Raw genomic sequence first — 14,651 nt, 5'->3', positions numbered from 1 at the left:
TTCTGACTTATTTCCGTGCATGAATTCTGTGCCTGAAGCTTCTTGGGTTCACAGGACTATGGTCCTCTTTTACAGAATTGTCTATTCTGGTTTTTGCTTGTTTTACAATATATATCCACCAGGACTTTCTTTTCTATCTTTCAGTAATGCTTCTTCGGAAAAAGAAAACTCTGGCTGGGTGGCCTGGGGTCCCATCACACAGAGATAATTTGTAGTTACTAAGTGACTTTCTTTTTGGTTTTCAGGGAATTCCCACGCAAATTCTCTGCTAATATACTAGTAGAACATGCCCATCTTGGATTCTTGGAAATGACTATTTGTCTCATTCACTGAGAAGTGCCTTGTTCATCCAATGCTACTACACTTTCAATACATCCCAACCAACTTCTTCCCCAGCTGCTCCCACACCTGATCTCATGACTAGATTCCAAACCAAGTTTAACCTTTCTACCTTCGGCTCTGTCTCCTGTGTATCTCTATGCTGTCTTAAGGGATACTGTATTTCAAAAATGGATTGATCTGTGAGTGTATATAGTGAGACTTATATTCTTTTTGATCTGCTGTGTCTGTATCAGTTAATATAATTCTAGTTTATTTAATCAGAAAGAGTGAGCAATTGATTGTGTCTACTGTGGAAGCAAGAAAGGAAGGTGTTTCAAGATTACTTTTTTGTTAATATTGATTGACTTTGAAACCATCTGAAATCTCCAACTCTTTTCATGTGAATATCTAATGAGTCATATATTTGTGCAAGTGAATCTTTGAGCCAAATCACAAGGCTTTATATCTGCCACAGTTTGGACCTGCTGAAGGCCATTGTGTGAAATATCTTTGGAACTCCAGTTTGTATTTAAGTGTATTAATCATTATTCCCATCTCTATATCAACTATAGAGTTGAAAAGGTGTTTTCCATAATGTTATCTAAAGTATTCATACTAGTGTTGAACAGATCCTGTTCATGTGAGAGTGTAAAGGAAGCTATAATAACAACCACCACAAAACACAATCAACAGTGATGATAACATATGTTGAGTACTTTCTAGCCCAGGCATTGGCTAAACACTTCATATCTTCACATGGATATTCTAATTTTATCTTTACAACAAAACTGTGAATGAATTAGACTATCATTAAAAACTATCATTATCTGTATTTTACAGATGAAGAAATTGTGGCATAGAGAGGTTTAAGGAACGTGAGTAACATGGTCACTCAGTAAGTGAAAGTCCTTTTGATATCCTTGTATGGCAATGCATCTGAGCCTTAGAAAACCATCCAGTCTTCGTTCTATTTTCTTAAGCATTTTTTTCTTCTTTTCTGCATGAAAAGTTTAGTCTCTAATTAGAGCAAATGTGACAAGATGAGAGAGAATTAGCTCTCACTTTCATCTAATAATACTATAACCCATTACTCTGAGTCATTGGGCTCATTGCTTTCTTGTTATCCTTTCCCAAATATGACCACAATTTCTCTTAGTGTTTGCCCATGTTTAGTTGCCTTAGGAAGCATCACTTCAAACAAAGCTAGTGGAGGTGATGGAATTCCAGCTGAGCTATTTCAAATCCTAAAAGATGATGCTGTGAAAGTGCTGCACTCAATATGCCAGCAAATTTGGAAAGCTCAGCAGTGGCCAGAAGACTGGAAAAGGTCAATTTTCATTCCAATCCCAAAGAAAGGCAATGCCAAAGGATGCTCAAACTACTATACAATTATATTAATTTCACATGCTGGCAAAGTAATGCTCAAAATTCTCTAAGCTAGGCTTCAATAGTACATGAACCAAGAACTTCCAGATGTTCAAGCTGAATTTAGAAAAGGAAGAGGAACCAGAGATCAAATTGCCAACATCTGTTGGGTCATAGGAAAAGCAAGAGAATCCCAGAAAAACATCTTATTCTGCTTCATTGACTATGCTAAAGCCTTTGACTGTGTGGATCACAACAAACTGTGGAAAATTCTGAAAGAGCCAGGAGTACCAGATCACCTTACCTGTCTCCAGAGAAACCTGTATAGTCAAGAAGTAACAGTTAGAACTGGACATGGAACAACAGACTGTTTCAAAATTGGGAAAGGAGTACATCAAGGCTGTATATTGTCACCCTGCTTATTTAACTTCCATGCAGAGTACATCATGAGAAATGCTGGACTGGATGAAGCATAAGCTGGAATCAAGATTGCCAGAAAAAGTATCAATAATCTCAGATACGTAGATGACACCACCCTTATGGTGGGAAGTGAAGAGGAACTAAAGAGCCTCTTGATGAAGGTGAAAGAGGAGTGAAAAATTTGTTTTAAAACAGAACATTAAAAAAAACGAAGATGGCATCTGGTCCCATCACTTCATGGTAAATAGATGGGGAAACAATGAGAGATAGTGAGAGACTTTATTTTCTTGGGCTCCAAAATCACTGCAGATAGTGACTGCAGCCATGAAATTAAAAGATGCTTACTCCTTGGAAGGAAAGTTATGACCAACCCAGACGGCGTATTAAAAAGCAGAGACATTACTTTGACAACAAAGGTCTGTTTAGTCAAGAGTATGGTTTTTCCAGTAGTCGTGTATGGATGTGAGAGTTGGACTCTAAAGAAAGCTGAGTGCAGAAGAATTGATGCTTTTCAACTGTGGTGTTAGAGAAGACTTTTGAGAGGCCCTTGGACTGCAAGGAGATCAAGCCAGTCAGTCGTAAAGGAAATCAACCCTGAATATTCATTGAAAGGACTGATGCTGAAGCTGAAGCTCCAATACTTTAGCTACCTGATATGAAGGTGGCTAACTCATTGAAAAAGACCATGATGCTTGGAAAGATTGAAGGCAGGAGGAGAAGGGGATGACAGAGAATGAGATGGTTGGATGGCATCACTGACTAAATGGACATGAGTTTGGGCAAGCTCCAGGAGTTGGTGAAGGATAGGGAAGCCTGGTGTGCTGCTGCCCATGACATCGCAAAGAGTTGAACATGACTGAGCGAATGAACAACAACCAAATGTTTGGTTTATTTTAAGCCTTAACCTTCCTGACATTATTCTAAGAATTTCATTCTTCATTTCCCCCTCTTTGCTGTTTTACAGATGTCTATGTAAAATTCAATCTCATGGAAGACCAACTGAGCATCTTCTTTGGGTTTTGAAATGCCTCTCACTCTTCTCCCCCTTTCCTCCAAAGGTGATCAAAGGTCTTGAGATAGAAATTCCACCTTATAAACCTCTCATATTTTTAAAGTAAAAGTGCTTTAAAGAAACTTCGACTTTCTTATGAGCCCTCTAGAAGCTTATTTCCTAAGATATAAGAAACATAAATCTGATTCTGCCTCTCTTTTGTCATTAAAAAGTAGAAGGTGAGTGCTTAATATTTTTTCCAAATTCTTCAGACTTTTGGACCTGAAACTTTATTTTTCCTCTGTTGATATGAAGTCCAAAATGGGATATTCTTTCATTCTTATTTCTACATTCAGGGAGGTAGGTGAGGTTACTCACATAATAATCTGGTATAAGAAGCATCTTTATAATGATTTCAAAAGAATATGATTCAATGTGTTAACAGTGTTTTTATCTTCTCTAGTGACTGTTTTTCACATCTACTTTTCATCAAACAGTTAAAATGTTGTGGTTTGGTCAATGGAGCTTCTGATTGGGGAAGTAATTTTCAACACTATTACAAGACATGTGAATGTTCAGGTGAATCAGATCCTTCTTGTACAAAGTATAGTGGAAAAACTATTTACAAACAGGTGAGAACAAATTCAATTTGGCACAGTAAGTGGTTCTGTTATTTTATTCACAATGAAAGTCTCTATAAAATATTACGTTGTAGCAATTACAATGGGAATCTTGATATAAAAGTCCCAGGAATTTCCCTGGGAAATAAAAAATAAACCCTTTTTAAAAGATAAAAGCAGATTTAAAAAATAAAAGTATTTTATTTCTTCTATGAGTTTGGCATCATTTAAACTCAACTTTACTAGATCAAAGAATCATTCTGCTACAAGGGGAGGCAAAGTACAAACTAACAGATAAAATTCATTTTTGTCCTCTCTTTGGTGACTTTAATAATTTTTTGTCCACTATTTTTTTTTTCTATTTTAACATATGCTTTAGAAATATATATTTTTACTTTAATTTTCAAAGTAAAGCTTTCTTTTTCTAATCAGAGTTTGCCTTTCTCAAGTAATTGTATTGAATGCAGATAATTAACTTGGGCTTTAGAAATTTCAGCTCTGAATATTAAGTGTACCTACCAATTTGCCTAATTATTGTTCCAGTTGAGAAGTTGCCTCATACCTTTAAAGTCAATGAAAACTTGGGTTTATCTTTCATGTGTTATAGACGACATATTTATGTTACTTGTAGGTATTAATACGTGGATGTCATATTCCTTATTATTGCTTAATTCATCAAATATTTATTGACCACTTCCTATATGCTGGCCTTTTATCAGCTGCTGGATATCCTTTCCTGAATATGCTGCAGTGTCTGTACTCATGAAGTGAATGCTCTCATAGGGAAGAGAGAAAAATAATTAGGCAACTTTAATCCAATGAACTACTGGTATTTCTTGGATAGGGATAGGCACAAGATATCCAACCCCATCTAACTCAGTCTTTGGGGTTCAAGATACAGCTTCCTAGAGGAAGTGATATCTACCCCTTACCATAGAGTTTTACATAATTTATTCCTTCTTCTTGGAAGAAACTTTGGATGGATGTGTACAAAAATGACAGTTGATATTAATGTTTCATTTATTTGTTATTGTTCTTTGGTGCCTACTATGTGTCAGGTAGGCTTCCCTCATAGCTCAGTTTGTAAAGAATCTGCCTGCAGTGCAGGAGACCCAGGTTCAGTTCCTGGGTTGGGAAGATCCCCTGGAGAAGGGCATGGCAACCCACTCCAGTATTCTTGCCTGGAAAATCCCATGGACAGAGGAGCCTGGCAGGCTATAGTCTGTGGGGTCAGAAGAGTCAGACACGACTTAGTGACTAAACCACCACTACCATGTGTCAGATAGACCCTTGCTAGAATTAGACATGCTTTTGGACCCTCTAGGAGATTAAGGTCTAGTTGGGAAAGAGATACATGGAAGATATTATATTTCAATGGCCTAATTTCTATAATACCTAAAGATTTATTTTCAATCTAGCATTGGTTGAGTACTGGCTACTGAGGTTAATTATACATTAGGAAATAAAAAGTATCTCAGGGGAAACATCTCACCTGTTGACTATCACAGCCCTTTTACTAATGGGTTGGCCAAACTGTTCATTCAAGTTTTTCTGTAACATCTGCAAGATGTTATGAAAAAACCAAATGAACTTTTTGGCCAACCCAATAATTTTATCAAATTAAGGAGACTGTTCTGAAGAGAAATTGCTGTTCCAAGTATTTGAAGTAACATATTGGGGGAGAAATTATCCATCAGGTTACAGAGCTACCAAAGTGATCTGACTAAAATGTTTTATTATTAATTTTTATACTCCTCTCTGTTCTCCTTCCCTCTACATAATTTTAGTGACAAAATCTCCACAAGGAAGAGAGGGAATAAATATGATGTTAACAAATGCAGTTTCCTCTTAGGTTAATGAGGGAATTGGTAAATTAAATTGCAGATTGCTATCTGTGTCCTGTTAAAGATTCAACTAAAGATATCTTTCCTGAGGATAGATTTTGAAAAGCCCTAGTATTATCCTGAAAAATAATAGATATTCCCTCCAAATTCACACATAATTCAGCTGAAGATAGGCTTATGGTTGCACCAGTTTCCCAAAAGGAAGATCATAAAGTCACAAAATACTTTTTTCTGCCTTGTGTCATTTGAAAGAAGTCTGGAAAAATAAGAAATCTGGAATGTCCATAATTCACATTTTCCCCCTTCCCTTTTACCAAGATAACCTGATTATCTAGAGGGGAAGGAGGGAGAAAACACCTAAAATATAATGAATGTGATTCAGTAGATATCATTAATCTCCTAGTTTATCTTGAATGATATAATAATTTCCTCTAAAGTTTACCATTTTGAATCAGATGAAAATGGAGAAACCTATTACATTCAGGAATGCAGGGGAAAAAACTGTTTTACTCAACCACATGGAGAAATTTTATTTAACAAACAGCAATATTTTGTTAACCCTTTGCACTTATAAGACTATCATAGGAATAATATATTTTCTAGCATTACAGACAATCCCACTATTATATTGCATATTATTTTTCCATTTTAGAAATTATTCACATAATTTACAATTGCTGAAAATTTTAGGTCTGGCCTAAAATATTTTTTAATGAATTTATTTTTAATTGTAGGATAATTGCTTTACAATGCAATCCCTATCAAACTACCAATGGTATTTTTCACAGATCTAGAACATAAAGTTCACAATTTGTATGGAAATACAAAAGACCCTGAGTAGCCAAAGCATCTTGAGAAAGAAGAGTAGAGCTAGAGCAATCAACCTGACTCAAAACTATACTAAAATAGTTTAGGCTTGATATTTCATGCTGCTTTGAATAAATGTTTAAAAATGTAGCAGAGAGACAATTGTCTAAATTAGTTTTTTTTTTTTTTTTTGTCTAAGGTAAGAATGTAACAGTAGATATAATGATTTTTTTTTCTTTTTAAGGTAAAAATAACCCTGAGACATGTTAAGGGATTTTTGAAAAAGAACTTGTTTTTAAAAATGAAAATCTACACTATAATTAGCTGAGACCTCAACTAGGGAACTCTCTGCTGCAGGTTACAAACCTAAAAGATACACTGTCAAGGTGATAATAGCTCTGAAATGAACAATCAGATGTTAGGATAAAATGAATATTTATAGCTAAATAGTCCTAGATTCAGCAATTAGAAAGTTGAAGCATAACTTTGTTCCTCAATGCTTCCTAATGTACGAACAAACCACAACAGTCACAACCTTTTAGGGGCACGGAGTAGGAGCTGGAGTAATAGGAATAATCCAATTCCTTTTTGTTGAGTATATTCCTTGGTAGTCACGTAAAAAGTCAACCCAATGAATAAAAATCTGTTCATATTAAAACAAGGTCAAAATTTGGCAAAAAGTAATTTTTCATACTTTTGTTTTTAACAGTCATGCTTTGCCTCGATTAGCCACGTATTTTCAAGACGTTTTTTCATAGTTATTGCACTAGCATTTGGACTGGCGGCTATTGAGGTACAGTATTATCTTGCACTATTCATTCTTTGTTTATTCCCTTGTTTGTTCATTAATTTTTCTAACAAATGTATGAAGAGCCAAATACAAACCAGGTGCTCCAGAAAAGCACTGGGTACCAAGTGCTTAAGGCCCAGCAGCTGCATCTATCGTCCTTGGGTCTGGGGAGGAGATTATAGTCTTAGGAATTCACCAGGGCTGAAGCTATTATTTTTGAATGATTTCTCTCCTGGGGGAGAAAATGGAATTAGTTTCCACACAGTTTTTAGTCCCAGCTATTCTTTTCCCATTGAAAACTAGCACAGAGTTAACGTTTCTTCATTTGAAGAACTAGCACCAAACAAAATGAAAATACAAACTTTATAATTTTTTAATCTCTCTTCCTGATTTTGAAACAGAAAATAACTGAGCTCAGAAGTGTGGAGAGCTATTTTCCTGCTATTCTGTTATAGAGAAATCTAACAAGTTCTAAAAATTAGACAGTTGACTTTGATTTTCTCACTGTAAGGATTATGGACTCACTTGGAGAAAGCTTTTGAGGAAGCTTTGCTTGAGATGACTGCATTTGCTCTCATCAATTTGATTATTGACTTGATTATTGAAAAAAAGAATTCTGTATAGGTTTTTATCTTGATGGGCCCTCTTGGCAGGACTTTTGCAGAAACTGAAGGAATTTTTTTTTTTTTAATGTGACCTGAAATTCTTTGCAAAAAGATGAAATAAAACTGTTTCAGGGAAGTGTTTTGGAATCAATCATCAGATCTTGCTAATTTAGATATCAAGTGAGTCAAATTCACTCACAACCCAGGTCAGGGTCTTGGCAAGGATCCTAACGGTGTAAGGTGTTTCCCTCGTTAACACCTCTGCAGGCTGGTTTGCTCAATGAAGTGACTTCTGCTTCACTCTCACAAATGCTGCCCAATGTTCTCCTTGGGTTTTCTGGTATTTTTTACCTCTCTTCTGCCACATCACTATCTGAGAGGAATTTTAGCAGAGATTGAAGCAATTTAGTATCCTAGATTGTCATTTAGGTTACTGGTGGACTTTCCCAGCCAAAGCATAAGAGACAGTGTTGGAACTATGAGCAGCGAATTGGGCTGTTAAGCCTGACCTCCTTGTGCGTGCTAAATCACTGCAGTTGTGTAAGACTCTTTGTGATTCAACAGACTGTATCCCACCAGGCTCCTCTGTCCATGGGATTCTCCAGGCAAGATACTGGAGTGGGTTGCCATATCCTCCTCCAGGCCTCCTTCTAGCCCAAATGAATAGGTCTAGGTATTAAGCATTTTTGGTGGGTAGATGTAGCTGTCTTTCTTTACATCCAATATATGACCAAACCCAAATGATGCTGGCAATAAGTTTATTTCTCTCTATTCTGCCCATTGTAAAATTTCCTTTGTTTCTCTTCTTTGTATTTTTTAAAATTAATTTCTTCGGCTTTGCCAGGTCTTAGTTGCTGCATGTGGGATCTAGTTTCCTGAGCAAGGATTGAACCTGGGCCCCTACATTGGGAGCCCTGAGTCTTAGCCACTGGACCGCCAGGGAAGTCCCTAAAATGATTTATTTTTTATCTGTCAGTTCAGTTCAGTTCAGTTCAGTTGCTCAGTCGTGTCCAACTCTTTGCCACCCCGTGAATTACAGCATGCCAGGCCTCACTGTCCATCACCAACTTCCAGAGTTTACCCAAACTCATGTCCATTGAGTTGGTGATGCCATCCAGCCATCTCATCTTCTGTTGTGCCCTTCTCCTCCTGTCCCCAGTCCCTCCCAGCATCAGGGTCTTTTCCAGTGAGTCAACTCTTTGCATCAGGTGGCCAAAGTACTGGAGTTTCAGCTTCAGCATCAGTCCTTCCAATGAATATTCAGGACTGATCTCTTTTAGGATGGACTGGTTGGATCTCCTTGCAGTCCAAGGGACTCTCAAGAGTCTTCTCCAACACCATAGTTCAAAAGCATCAATTCTTCTGCAATCAGCTTTCTTTATAGTCCAACTCTCACATCCACACATGACCACTGGAAAAACCATAGCCTTAACTAGACGGACCTTTGTTGGCAAAGTCTCTGCTTTTTAATATGCTATCCAGGTTGGTCATATCTTTCCTTCTAAGGAGTAAGCGTCTTTTAATTTCATGGCTGCAATCACCATCTGCAGTGATTTTGGACCCCCCCCCCCCGAAAAATATAGTCTGACATTGTTTCCTCTCTTTCCCCATCTATTTGCCATGAAGTGATGGGACCAGATACCATGATCTTAGTTTTCTGAATGTTGAGCTTTAAACCAACTTCTTCACTCTCCTCTTTCACTTTCATCAAGAGACTTTTTAGTTCCTCTTCACTTTCTGCCATAAGGGTGGTGTCGTCTGCATATCTGAGATTATTGATATTTCTCCTGGAAATCTTGATTCCAGCTTGTGCTTCCTCCAGCCCAACGTTTCTCATGATGTACTCTGCATATAAGTTAAATAAGCAGGGTGACAATATACAGCCTTGACACACCCCTTTCCCGATTTGGAACCAGTCTGTTGTTCCATGTCCAGTTCTAACTGTTGCTTCCTGACCTGCATACAGGTTTCTCAAGAGGCAGGTCAGGTGGTCTAGTATTTCCATCTTTTTCAGAATTTTCCACAGTTCATTGTGATTCACACAGTCAAAGGCTTTGGCATAGTCAGTAAAGCAGAAATAGATGTTTTTCTGGAACTCTCTTGCTTTTTTGATGATCCAGCAGATGTTGGCAATTTGATCTCTGGTTCTTCTGCCTTTTTTAAAACTAGCTTGAACATCTGGAAGTTCACAGTTCATGTATTGCTGAAGCCTGGTGTGGAGAATTTTGAGCATTACTTTACTAGCATGTGAGATGAGTGCAATTGTGTGGTAGTTTGAGCATTCTTTGGGATTACCTTTCTTAGGAATTGGGATGAAAATGGACCCTTTCCAGTTCTGTGGCCACTGCTGAGTTTTCCAAATTTGCTGGCATATTGAGTGCAACACTTTCACAGGATCATCTTTCAGGATTTGAAATAGTTCAACTGGAATTCCATCACCTCCACTAACTTTGTTCGTAGTGATGCTAAGGCCCACCAGACATTGGAATTCTCATTATTGAGTAAAACAGCCAAACTATGATATCTCTCCTTACTTGATTATAGCAACTTACAAGCACACACACACAAATCAGTGCTTTCTCTCTTCACTTTAATTAAGAAAAGAAAAAAGAAAAAAATCCATTGACACTGATAGTCACCACTTTTGGCTAAAAGCTATACCAACAGAAGGTCCCAGGAATGGAGCAGTTAAATAAGAGCAAATTTTTTAGATGACTTCAGAATATAGGAGCTTGTGCATATTACTTAACAAGATTATCTTGGGTCTTAGCGTACATTACTGTAGGATGATCTCCTAATTATTGCCTGTTTTTGTGAACAATGATACATTTTCTTTTCAGAGGCGGTGAAATGCAGGAAAGTGTGACTTAACTGTCTAGTTTGCTGATGCATGGTCAGCTTGTATGTCAAGTTTGCAACAGCAAAAAGTGATATAGCTGCCTCATCCCAGTGTTCTGGACATTTTCTTTCTTCTTTCCTGATACTTGTCTCCCAGATTTAAGGCTCGGGAGCAAAGCAAAAGACTAAATTGTAACATTTTCTCAAGTCATTCTAAAAGAATGACTTTTAGAACTTTCTGAATGAAAGTTATTATCCTCGCAGAGAATTGGTGTTGATTTTTTTTTTTTTGGTATGAAAAAAATATTGGGCAAAAGTTCTCATTTGGAGGGCATTTCCAGGAAAGGAATAGTGAGCAGGGCATCTTAGTACAGTGGGAGCACTGGAGATGACTCAGCATAAACGGTGTCTCACCCTCTCTCTGCCTCTCCTCGGAGGAGGCTGGTGGAGCCAAAACTTTCCATCCACAGTACACACAGGTCCTTCCTGTCATTTCTGCATCAAAGCCGCAGCATGCCACTCACCAACTTCAGAGCCATTTAGGCACTGTTTTGAGGCCCCTTATTCTTGGGGGAAGCACTTAATGAGATGGAAATTGTGCCCCAGATTTTCAGCTGTGCAATCTCACTTCAAGGGAAATTCCTGAGTGTTGCTATTCCCCTTAGATTTAGAAGCTTTTTAAGAAAAAAAGTTATCCCCCTTCCCCCTTCTTCTTAGAGATGCCTAGAAATATAGCAAGAGAAATTCTAGACTCCTTGATTTTTAGGTGGATGATGTAAACCAGATGATAGAAGTAGTCGGTGTCTTTAGCCCCGGACGCCTGAGCTCCCTGGAGTTCCAGGGCCATGACCTACAGAAGGGTATGTGTGTTTCAGAAGGTTGGGTTGCTTCAGTGGCAGTGCTACCGCATGATCAAATAGGGCTAGATAGAGCCAGACTGCCAGCTAAAAACCCTGATTAAGACAAAAAATACTCAGAAGCTTTATCAATGTTAGACTCCCAACAAGAGAGATGACTTAGGTTAATAATATTAGAATTGTCAGTAGCCAGAATTTTTTCATAAATAGTGTTCTTTTTATTTGTAATATATCTAGTGTTTCCCTTAAATTACACATTCCTCCTGTCATTTTATTTTCTAGGTGCTTGGTCTGATATTTTCTATTGTTCTGTACTGCCAGATGAGGAAGAAATAAAACTGTGGATGTGTCAAGCCATCATTGGTCAAACCCCTTTAAAGTTTTACTGTGGAGTTGTTACTTTAAATATATGAGTGCAATGTTAAGAGCAGCTTTCATATTAAAATGTGTCATTTAGCTGGATCACAGATATCTTTCTGTCATATTGAACATATTTACAATTTCAGAGACACAAGGAAATTATATGACTGTGCATTTTCCCCCGAAATAAAAGTAATATTCTTTACTTTGGTGCAATCCTGTGTGATTATTGTGTTCAGGTGGTACTGAACAAGCTTAAAACGTTCATCTGGAGCCACCCAGTGGAATAATAATCTCTGAGTAACAGGGCCATAGTTAGTCAGGGCTGTGTGTCTAGGCTTTTTAGAAGCAACACTCTCTCGAGATGTATTAACCATTGGTGGTAAGATTGAATTAAGCCTCATGTTGGAAGGTTGAGAGTGGCCAAGCAAAAAGTCACCACATCTTGTCTATGTTTCCTAGTGGTGTCTTGCCATTAGTTTGCTAGTCTTGCAAGGGTTTGCTAATGGGGGTCTCTTTTTCTCTCTGTTGAGGACAAGGAGATGCTTCCTTTCCAGCCAGTGAATTGCTGGTATGTCTGTGGATTTTCCTCTGGGACATAGTTATAAGTGCTTTTATCTTTTTAATTCTCATGAGCATTTTTGCATTTTATTTTATATTGAAGTATAATATGCACACAAGAAGGGTTTCTCAGGTGGTGCTAGTGGCAAAGAACCCACCTGGCAATACAGGAGACATGAGAGATGTGGGTTCGATCCCTGGGTCAGGAAGATCTCCTTGAGGCGGCCTGACAACCCTCTCCAGTATGCTTGCCTGGAGAATCCAATGGACAGAGGAGCCTGGAAGGCACAACTGAAGCGACAGCATGCACGCACATGTGCATATACACAAACGAAGTGTACAAATCTCAAGTATTCACTACCTGTATAGTATGCACTGTCCAGATGAAGATACAGAACATCTCCAGCACCCCAGACACCCTTCATGCTACCCTCCACTTTGGGGCATGCTAAAGCCAGCTTTCGCTGTGTCAACTAAAAAAGATGTACAATTTGAGAGTTGTGAGTTAAGTTTTATTTGGGACAAAATGAGGACTGCAGCCCAGAAGGCAGCATCTCAGAAAGCTCTGAGAGACTGCTCCAAATCGGCAGTGGGAGAAAGTCAATACATAAGGTTTTGGTGAAGGGGGAGTTCAATACCATGAAGCACTCATTTTACAAAAGGCTTTTTGTTAGTCATGAGGATCTGATATCACCATGAAAGGATTTAGTGCTTCTCTAGATATGAGGAGATGCAAGGACTGAGATCATAAAATCTGTTCCTAAAAACATCCAACCATCTAAAGACCTGTCCCACCAGATTCCCTGGAGCACAGAGTGCCTCACTCCACCCTGAACTCCCTCAGGGGTTGTTGAAGGTCAACAGCTATAGCAGCATGGGGTTCAACCTCCACAGAGGTAGATGGCAAAGGCCACTACTGTTCAGTCGTTGACAATGCTCTTGGTAAATGCCAGTTTGTAGTTGACAACTCACTTGTCAGAGCAAAATCTATACATATACATCTCTTCCCATCTTCGTGCTCAGTAACATCACATTAGCACCTTGAAATACACCGTTGTGGGAGTATTTAAGTATTTACATCACAGAAATTCTGTACAATCAGGGCATTTTTTTGGAGTACTGGTTGTTAAACATTTATCAATACACCACTACCCTTCAGCAAATGCCTCCCCAAAGGTAACCATTCTTCTAATTTCTATGACCATCAATTTATTTTGCTCCTTCTTGAACTTTCTACAAATAGAAAGTAAAGTCTGCATTCTAGCTTCTTTTGCTCAACATTTTGTGAGATTCATCTATATTGTTTCATGTCACTTTAGTTTATTCTCATTGCTGAGAGGATAACAGGCAGGAAGGCCAGGGGTCTCTAAACGGAGGAAAGAGGCTACAAGTGTTATGCATTTTTTATCTCTCTCTTAAGTGGCAGGAGGAAACAAATTACAAGTGTTAAGAGTTTTCCCCCTTCTCTATACAAATTCAAAAAGAGTTTTCTTTTAAAATTCTCTGTTGCCATGATGACACCTGGCTCCACCTGAACTTAACTTTTCTCAAGCCTTGAGCTAACCAGTTTTTCTTATAGAAATGTTTGTCTTAAGCTATGTTAATCAACTATGTATTTACCCTAGACCCTGTCTTCAAGTGGGTTCCTCCTAAGACTCAGAACGGATTTAACAAACCAGTATGCTTTACTCATACATTGTTCTCCTAATCTATGTTAATGAAACTCTATATTTACTTGGAAACCTGCCTTTCTTCAAGATTCATATCAATTGTTTAGTGGCCCGGGATGACTCACCTGGCGCCAATGTTATCTCAAAATTCATATTGTGGGTGAGGGGCCTGGTGCCACTCTGAGTTTTGAGACATCTCCTTTCTGTAATTAACAACTTGCTAGTAGCTATATAACATCTGGCTAAAGACTAGTGGGGATGAGGGGCACTCTTTCTGCCCTCTTCTGATGTCAGAAGCTTTCTCTATCTCTTTTACACTTTAATAAAACTTTATTACACAAAAGTTCTGAGCGATCAAACCTCATCACTGGCTCCTGATTGAATTCTTCTCCTCCGGAGGCCAAGAATCCCAGCATCTTTCATGATTCAGCAACAACATTTCATTGCTATGTAGTTTCTCATGGTATATGAACATATCACAGTGTATTTATCTGTCCTCTTGTTGATGGGCATTGGGTTTGCTTCCATTTTGGTGCTATTGTGACTAAAGTTGTTATTCACCAAATCTGAAGCAAACCCAGTGCCCATACACTGTGGATGTG

The 14,651-nt window shown here is 38.1% G+C and overlaps 1 protein-coding gene across 1 annotated transcript in view; it reads left to right on the top strand.

Annotated features, from left to right (window-relative positions):
- Positions 1-11,951, top strand: part of TSPAN8 (tetraspanin 8) — a 36,896-nt gene extending 24,945 nt beyond the window's left edge. Inside the window, exons 6-8 of the mRNA XM_065932228.1 lie at positions 3,595-3,729; positions 7,078-7,161; positions 11,741-11,951. Of these exons, the coding sequence (XP_065788300.1) occupies positions 3,595-3,729; positions 7,078-7,161; positions 11,741-11,794 (273 nt within the window). The 3' untranslated portion in view covers positions 11,795-11,951. The remainder of the gene's footprint in view (positions 1-3,594; positions 3,730-7,077; positions 7,162-11,740) is intronic.
- Positions 11,952-14,651: the final 2,700 nt, after the last annotated feature.

The sequence above is a fragment of the Muntiacus reevesi genome, chromosome 4, assembly GCF_963930625.1.
Source record: "Muntiacus reevesi chromosome 4, mMunRee1.1, whole genome shotgun sequence".
Taxonomy (NCBI): Eukaryota; Metazoa; Chordata; class Mammalia; order Artiodactyla; family Cervidae; genus Muntiacus; species Muntiacus reevesi.
This window is presented reverse-complemented; position numbering and strand designations above follow the sequence as displayed.